The sequence below is a fragment of the Lycium ferocissimum genome, chromosome 9 (assembly GCF_029784015.1).
Source record: "Lycium ferocissimum isolate CSIRO_LF1 chromosome 9, AGI_CSIRO_Lferr_CH_V1, whole genome shotgun sequence".
NCBI lineage: Eukaryota > Viridiplantae > Streptophyta > Magnoliopsida > Solanales > Solanaceae > Lycium > Lycium ferocissimum.
In genome coordinates this window covers 22,424,991-22,433,468 of record NC_081350.1, presented here as the reverse complement: position 1 = coordinate 22,433,468, position 8,478 = coordinate 22,424,991, and the positions used below count along the sequence as shown (strand labels likewise).

The 8,478-nt window shown below is 34.5% G+C and overlaps 1 protein-coding gene across 2 annotated transcripts; it reads left to right on the top strand.

The window, feature by feature from the left end:
- The first annotated feature begins 956 nt into the window (after positions 1-956).
- Positions 957-6,242, top strand: LOC132029907 (beta-1,3-galactosyltransferase 7-like). Of its 2 annotated transcripts, none has more exons than XM_059419312.1 (11): positions 957-1,249; positions 1,596-1,704; positions 1,810-1,859; positions 2,283-2,485; positions 2,571-2,634; positions 4,465-4,537; positions 4,616-4,736; positions 4,862-4,949; positions 5,062-5,187; positions 5,526-5,635; positions 5,723-6,242. In XM_059419312.1, exons 1-11 carry the CDS (start codon positions 1,155-1,157, stop codon positions 5,869-5,871), a joined length of 1,188 nt encoding a protein of 395 aa, XP_059275295.1. In that variant the 5' UTR covers positions 957-1,154; the 3' UTR covers positions 5,872-6,242. The 2 variants fall into 2 exon arrangements, with proteins under 2 accessions (XP_059275295.1, XP_059275296.1); XM_059419313.1 differs by having other exon boundaries at positions 970-1,249; positions 1,813-1,859.
- Positions 6,243-8,478: the final 2,236 nt, after the last annotated feature.

Below are 8,478 nucleotides of genomic sequence, written 5' to 3'. Positions count from 1 at the left end.
TATCTTCATGACATCTTTTTTTTTTTTTCTCCCTACGGCGCTTCACCTCCCTGGCTCCCCCTCTCCCCACCAAAAAGGTTGAAGCAAAATTCATGTTATTTTCTAGATAAGCATAGTTATTTCTTGACAAAATAAAAACATGACCCGTATGAGTTCCTTAACTTATTTTCCTTTTTTCTTTGGTGTTATCATCAACGTGACTATAGATGTCAATCAGGTGAATTCCATTAGCAATAGTTGTTTGTAAAAATATATACGGATAAATGTCATTTTATTTCACAATCATAAACTATTGAGCTTATATATTAGCGAAGAAATGTGCATCAACTTTGAAAAGGGGATTATCTCGAAAAGAATCATCATAACTTAAATTTCTGTGATGACTTGTAGTATTTTTAAAATTACTGCAAAAGTCCAGAGTTTTATTTTCCCTACGTTCCTATAATTTTACTAACATTATACAAAAGTTAAAACTTTTAAATAAGAATAGACGTGTACTAAATTATTAAATACCACCTAAATTTGTAATAGGATGTATATGATCATTATATTTCTCACCCTTAATCATATATTTTGAGCTTGAGATGAAAACAAAAAGATTATGTAAGAAAGCGCTATCCTTTTTAACGAGCCTTACTTAGCTAATTGAGATGTTGGTTCAAACCTCATCCTAAGCACATTTTGACAAAAGGGGTTGATTTAGATGGTAAACACCCTCCATCTCCGATTCGAAGGTTGTGAGTTCGAGTTACTTGAACAAAAAGGGAGTGCTCCTGGAAGGGAGGGTTAAAAGATTAAAAAAGTGCCAAACCTGATAGAAACAAAAATAATTGGATAAAAATCTACCAATGAATAAGTTCCAAAATTAAAATTTTCATGTACCCTACTTTCTTTTTCTCTGTCTGGTAGCATTATATAATTCCAAGAAAATAAAAGAGATTCCATCATTTGGCATTGGTTTCTCATTTATTATATTTTGGCATTGACAAATCTGTGAAACTACCAACTAACCAGTAACAAAAATCGTTAATTTCAATATACAAGGAAAAAGAAGAGGACCCCCCCCCCCCCACGCCCGCGACCACCTCAAAATCTTCTTGGTGATGCAATAAATAAAGACAGCAGAAAACCCCGCGCTTATCCCTCAGAAGAGAATGATGAAGAATCGAAACAGAGGCAAAGTCTCACCTAAATGGATTGCTATCTTTTGCATTTTTAGCTTTGCTCTTGGCATGTTTTTCTCTAACAGGTAACTTATTTTCATTCATATTTTCAGGGTTTAATTTGTGTCATGCAAAATGAATCAATGGGATTCAAGAAATAGCTCTGTTTGATTGATTTAGTGTGCTAGTCTTGTCTTTTTTCTTCAATTCTTCTGCAAAAATTTTGGGTGATCATTTTTAATGCATAATAAACCTTATTGGATTTTCAAGAATAGTTGTTTGGTTGAGTTTCATGTTTGGTTGGTCTATTGGATTTTCAAGAATAGCTGTTTGGTTTTGGTTGAGAATATTTGCTTGTGTTTAGGTATCTCTATACATATTTCTTTTTCTTGCTTGTGACTATTTTGTTTGTGGTGATCATTGCATAATTAGAGTTTGGAGTCCTCCAGAATCAGATGGAAGGATCATGTTTGGAAGGCGCCATACTCAAGAAAGAGGCTTGCCTTCTGTTTCTGATGACTGTGAAACCAAAAATAGCCAGGTCCAACCCCACCAAACCCCCAAAGAAAGAAAGAAAAAAAAAATTGTCATTATTATACTAGCTATTATTGCAGTTTTCTAAGTCTGTGTGATGTTTTATTATCAGCAGAAGGAGGACATGATGGGAGAGTTTAACAAAGCCCAAGTAGCTATCCAGTGAGTATTACAGTTTTCGTGTGATAACCTTAAACTTTGTTTCGTTCAACTTAACATCGTACTAAATAATCCATGCGTTCACTTTTACTCGTCACATTTCGCTTCTCGAGAGTCAATTTGACTATTCTTCGATTAACTCAATATTTTAAAATTAAAATTTAGATGTTTAAAAACTATACAAAAAATACTATAAGTTGCAATTAATATGATGAAAAGATACATCTTAAAAAATTGGTCAAAGTCCACATAGTTTGACTCTCGAGAAACGAAACAAGTAAAAGTGAACGGAGGGAGTATGTTACACCACGGACTGAAGAAACATGTTTATATAAAAAAAATTGTGATCTTGACCTTGTTAAAAAGTTATGATGCCGTGAGTAGTTTTGATCTTGATGACAATTTTCTTTATTGGAGCATTGTCAGGTCGTTGGATAATTCAATTGCTAAGATTCAAAGTGAGCTGCCTTCTCCTCTAATTCCTCGGAAAACTGAAGCGGTTCCTTCCACGAGCACAGATTCTGAAACAAGTGTGACGAGAAAGAAGGCATTCATGGTTATTGGGATCAACACTGCCTTCAGTAGTAGAAAGAGGCGTGATTCTATTAGAGAGACCTGGATGCCTCAAGGTGGTTATTATAAGATTATTGATGTACTTCGAATTTCTGTTTCCATTTTCCGCCTCCTTTGACAATGTTCCGTGCGTTTGAATAGGTGAAAAGCTACTTAGATTAGAGCAAGAAAAGGGGATCGTTGTGCGCTTCATGATAGGCCATAGGTATGATCTACATTGCTTCATGTCTTCTGCATAACAACCATATAGATGTTTATTCGTCGATGAGTTTCTGGTAGAGTCTCATATTCTTTCTTGCCAAAAGAGTGATAATATGTTCCTGTTGTTTGTTTTAGATATCCCCTGTTTCACTTAAAAGTTGAATGATATGATTAGCTTTTCAAAAGCTCTACTAAGGAACTTATCATTTAGAAGCTTGTTAAGAGTTAATTCTCTACTAAAGTTGGATTGGAATGATTTAAGAGAAGGTATAGAGAACTGCAAGTGATTGAATGCTAACACATCTTTTTCATTATGAACAACCCATCGGAATCTCTATTTTCAGCAGCTCGTACAAAATCATCTATAATCTAGCATTTTGGCACCTTTTTTCTTTTCTATCTGGTAATGCGCAGCATGCAACTTTTGAACTAAGCTGTAAGAAGTTCTTTTTTCTGCTTACAGGAACTTGCGGGAACTTCTAATTTTCTATGAACATATGTACCCTCCTAGACTAATGTGTGTTGTTATCCCACTCTTTCTGGATTTCCAAGAATAAAATGCTAAAGCTATTTAGAGTTGGTATTTCTAACTAAGCCGGAAGGAGGGCTTTGGGCAGAGAGCAACTCAAAAGTACTTTACTTCGGTCCCAGTACTGAAAGACGGGGATTGGGGATGCCATTTGTGAATGATCCATGTTAATTTGCCTATTGTATCTTCAAAATATCCAAACAAATGGACATTAGCCTTTTCAGAGGTTGTAGATTTGAATTCAATTGGTCTGACATATAATGCTTCAATTTACTTCTTTCTTTATAATGCCAAGACGAGTGAATACCTTTCCATGAGCAGTGTGATTTGCCTCTCAGTTGTTTAGTTTGACTTGTGAGCACCACTCTAGCAATCAGTTTAGTTGGACATGAGTTACTCTGATTGCATTTGAGCTGATATTGGAATTGTTAAAATAAGAAAGTAATAAAATCCCTTATGAATTTCAACTTGATGGCTGCTATTACTTTTTAATATTGGGTAGATGTATCGTGGCCCAGGAGTATGGCTTTAACTTGGTGTCCAAATTGATAAAACTAGGTGCAGGACACATTAGTTGATAAATGGTTTGTTTTGTCTTCTTTTTTGTTTCTTTTAATTAAAATCTTAAATAGCAGAGTGAAGTTTACTTTGCATCAGAACAGGAAAGGCTTTTTTTTTTTTTTTGAAATAGTGCATTTGGATATTAAAATTGAGAGATTGGTTCTCTTGTGGTGGTTCTCTTGTGGAAACTGTATCTTCCACGGCACAAAGTCATAGATAAGCCATGAGTGATTCAGACACAGCGTGTTGCCCTTTTGCTCACCTGTAATAATCTGTCAAATGTTTTTGCTATCCTTCTATAGACAGTTTACACCTTTCTAATTTTCTAGGTGTCAGTAAAGTGAGTGATAATTACATTTCTCCTTGAGGGATAAGCCAATCACTTCTACCTGTGCTTTCTGCGCAGTTCCTGAAAAAGCTGGTACTAAGTTCGAAAATAAAAGTTCAAGTTATAAAACCACTTTAGGTCCAGAACAAAAAGACAAGCAGAGCCATCTAAAGTGATGGAAAGGAATTGAAATACCCAACAAGCTGGGTATTTTCTATTTACTAGTTCTCTATAAGTATGCAGCCGGGAAATTCGTAGTTTGAGGTTTACAACAGACTTAAACGAGGAAAATGTTTCCTATTCTTTTACTTTCTCACTTTACTTTTTTTTTTTTTTGTTGTGTTGAGCTTACACCAATATAATTATCTGAAATGTCATAGACTCTGGTCTAAAAGTTCTTATACTCCTGAATACAGTGCAACATCGAATAGCATTTTAGATCGAGCCATTGATAGTGAAGATGCTCAGCATAAGGACATTCTTCGACTTGTAAGTACAAATTGTGTTTTGACTTACATCCATATGATTGTTGTTTTTGCAGTTTCATCTCATAATTATATTTTACAGGATCACATAGAAGGCTATCATGAGTTATCTGCAAAGACGAAAGCTTTTTTCTCTGCTGGAGTTGCGAAATGGGATGCTGAGTTCTATGTGAAGATTGATGATGATGTTCATGTCAATTTAGGTACATCTCTCTTTTAACCTGCCATATGTACCTTCTCTCTTTATGTACCTTATAGTTCCGGACGACTAAAAGCTGATGATTTTCATTGATTTGGAAATTAATAGTTGAGCGCCATGGTATTGTAGGTACACTAGCTGCAACTCTTGCCAGGCACAGGTTAAAACCCAGGGTGTACATAGGATGCATGAAATCTGGACCAGTTCTTTATCAAAAGTAACTTCTGTGAAACTATTCTGGCCAGCTGATGTAACTAAAATTTTTGAAGATCAAAATTTCAGAATTTTTTATTTACTAGAATTACTCTTTGCATTCTTTTCCTTGATAGGAGTGTGAAGTACCATGAACCTGAGTTTTGGAAATTTGGAGAGACGGGGAATAAGTACTTCCGACATGCAAGTGGACAGATATATGCCATCTCGAAAGAATTGGCAACATACATTGCCAACAACAAGTGAGATTGTTGTTCATATATGCTTCCTTAAAGTCTGGCCTAAATGTTTTCGTCATGCTATAGCATTTCTATTTTGAACATGTAATGCTAGGATCTTGTTGAATATGCTGTATGCTGATTATAGTTTTGAGATTCTTTTGCGGTTGGTAAACTTTATGCAAATGATAGCAAGGGCACATACACTTGAAATAGGGGAAAGTGGACATTCCTTCTCACTCACTACAGCTATAGCAGATTTATCTAGATTGGGGATTGCTCCTGTTTCACACTTTCAGTTCTCTAGTCTAAGTATGATATATATGCTTGTCCATCTAATAGTGAACCGTGGTGATTTTCAGACCTATTCTGCATAAGTATGCAAATGAAGATGTGTCACTCGGGGCATGGTTGATTGGTCTAGAAGTTGAGCACATTGATGATCGTAACCTATGCTGTGGAACTCCGCCTGGTTAGCACTTTCTAAATATACCATGTCACTTATCCTACGTATCTAGGAATCAGTACCTAAGGTCTTCTAATTCCTGTGCTGTGACAGAATGCGAATGGAAAGCACAAGCAGGTAATGTTTGTGTGGCATCATTTGATTGGAGCTGCAGTGGAATTTGCAAATCAGTACAAAGAATCAAACATGTACACGCTAAATGCAGCGAAAGTCCTGCTACTCTATGGGGTGCTCTCATTTAGTCATCTTTCTCATTATCAGAAGCTACTCTTCAAACATGGTATCTATCCTGTCAAGAGGGGTAACTTGCGGATCATTTGCAAGGAGGAGACCCGATGCTACGAGAGAAAATTGCAGAGCTTGCCGGAGAACTTAGAACTGCTGTTTATACATATTGCTTGCTAGAGGCTGTGACAAAAGGAAGTATTAATAGTAGGAAGGAGTGTAGTCTTCATTAACCATAATTCTATCCAAGATTAGAGCCGACTGGATGTTAGAGCTATTAGATTTGTAATTCCACTGTATGTTGTGGTAAATCTTTTTTGTTGAGCTCTTGGTACATTTTTGTTGAGCTCTTGGTACATTCCAAAGAAAATTTTCCTCATTTCCACAAGCTTTCATATCTTATGCACATATAGAAATTTTGTCATCCAAATTTTGTTCTCTGATTTGTTTTGACACAATTTTAAAAATTTGAATCTATTTTGATATAAAAGTGGGTCTCATGTGGTACTATCTTTTTGACGATAGAATATTTGAAAAGAAAGTGTTGGATCATAAAGGGTATTCATAACATAATTTTCAGATTACTCAAAGATAACACATGATAAATTCCACAGGTTTTAGATCTAAATTCCAATGAAAACAAAATCACAAAGTGCTCTCTTTCCATCTATCCAATTGTACTGATAAACAAAATCACAAGGTGGTCTCTTTCCAATCCAATTGTACTGATGGAAGATAGCAAGTATGCTGTAAATTAATCGGAAGATAGCAAGTATGCTGTAAATTAATCGAAGTACGCAAATTACATACAATTTTGATTCAAAGTGTGTTCTTACTTCTAAATGTGTAAGGTACAACTGATACTCCCTCAGTGTCAAACTACTTGTCATGCTTTAATGGAGAGAGATTCACAAACAACCACTTTTACGCATTTAAAAATAATTTGCAATTTCAAAACAACTTGAAACTAAACCATTTTTTACGCAAAAATAATATTTGAACAAAAATATATTCAATTTTTATAAGCAGCATAGACTTCTACAAGTGAATCTCCAACATAGTGTGTTGAATTGTAGTTTCGTGAAAATCTTGAAATTCGAACAAGCCTTGCTGTAAAAAGAATTTGATCTTATAAAAGTGTACCACTTGGATTGTATCAGAGTTCAAACCTATATAGATGAAACTCCAGGCATGAATAAGTATTCCACATTTTTCGTCCATAGTAACTAATTTCACTCTTGGCATCTAACAAAATAATTTTCTAATGTTATTTCACTCATTGTACATGAAAAAAAATATTATTTCACTTGTGATACCTGACAAACACTATTTACTCTAAGATTACAAACTTAACAAATAAACACAATTATAACTTGAAACGTAATAAGATTTCTTTGTGAACATCATGACACTGTCATCAATTTTGAGTTGCAATAACTGAACTCGATGACAATATCTTAGAGTTTCGTTTGTAGAATTTGAAACTCTACGGCACGTGCAAATCATGTCCATCTTTTTTAAATAAAATTGTAAGATTCAAATTCCAATACATCCCATAACTATGTATAACACTGATAATTAAGCATCAGAGAACCTGAAGCAAGAATTCAACTACATGAAAAAGAGAGTACTCTTTCTACCATATTAAAAGAAAAATACTATTCTCATATTCCAAAAAGCACATTTTTACAATATGCAAAGAAAGTACTCTTTTTAGAATTTACAAAGAAAACACTCCATTAGGATATGTAAAGAAAGTACTTAAAAATGACTATTATTTGTATCAATAAGTACAAATTCATGGGAACAAGTTCATCTAAACTAAAGCAGTTAGAGGGTATTTCATGATGTTTGGTTCCATCAGATCTTAAATATCGTCTGGTTATTAAGTTTTAAGCCTTTTTTTAATAGAAAGCTGGAGTCTCTTCACCAGTTTACACTCACAATGCCTCTACTATCACCAGAATCATCTAATGGACTTCATCAAAATTCAGAACGAAACACTTGAACAACATGACAGTTAGTACTTGTTGTCATGGTTTCTGAAACGTCATTTAATTATAAGCGTACATTCAGTATAGATCATTAACTGCTTCTTATGGTCATTAATTATTTCATATACCCGACTGTATAACTCTTCATTTGCAGCAAAAGAGAGCTAGAACCTTAAACAAAACACTCTAATTAGTTATGAGAGCGCTATTAATCATTAGGTAGTCTTCAAACATTTCAACTTTCAAGGTAAGGCAAAGCATGGTTTGAACATATTCATGTCTCAAGTAATACATGGTGCAATTATGGTTCTCCTGACATCTCAATTTGAATTTTGAAGTCTATAGCCACGGCATTAAACATGAGAGAACAGAGAAAGCCAACTGATATTCATGTAAGCAAACGGACCATTTTTGAACCAAGTTTACTTCAGATAGTCTTAAGACTTTAGCCAGTACAAAGAATTCAACCAAAATCTTAAACTAAGCGTTGCTAAAAACGTTAAGGGCATGTATTTTGTGGTTTAGTTGCTTAAGGATGCAAGGTTGGGTAAGTTATGTTTTTGTGAGAATTCTTGGCAGTTTAAACTAATCCAGAAACAAATTCAAACCACAACTAAGATTATCACTCCA

Excerpts from the sequence above, each read along its gene's own strand:
- LOC132029907 (XM_059419312.1), top strand. The coding sequence starts at position 1,155 with ATGATGAAGAATCGAAACAGAGGCAAAGTCTCACCTAAATGGATTGCT. Across the intron at positions 1,705-1,809 it reads GTGAAACCAAAAATAGCCAG|CAGAAGGAGGACATGATGGG; the intron begins GTCCAACCCCAC and ends TTTTATTATCAG. Across the intron at positions 4,737-4,861 it reads TGATGTTCATGTCAATTTAG|GTACACTAGCTGCAACTCTT; the intron begins GTACATCTCTCT and ends ATGGTATTGTAG.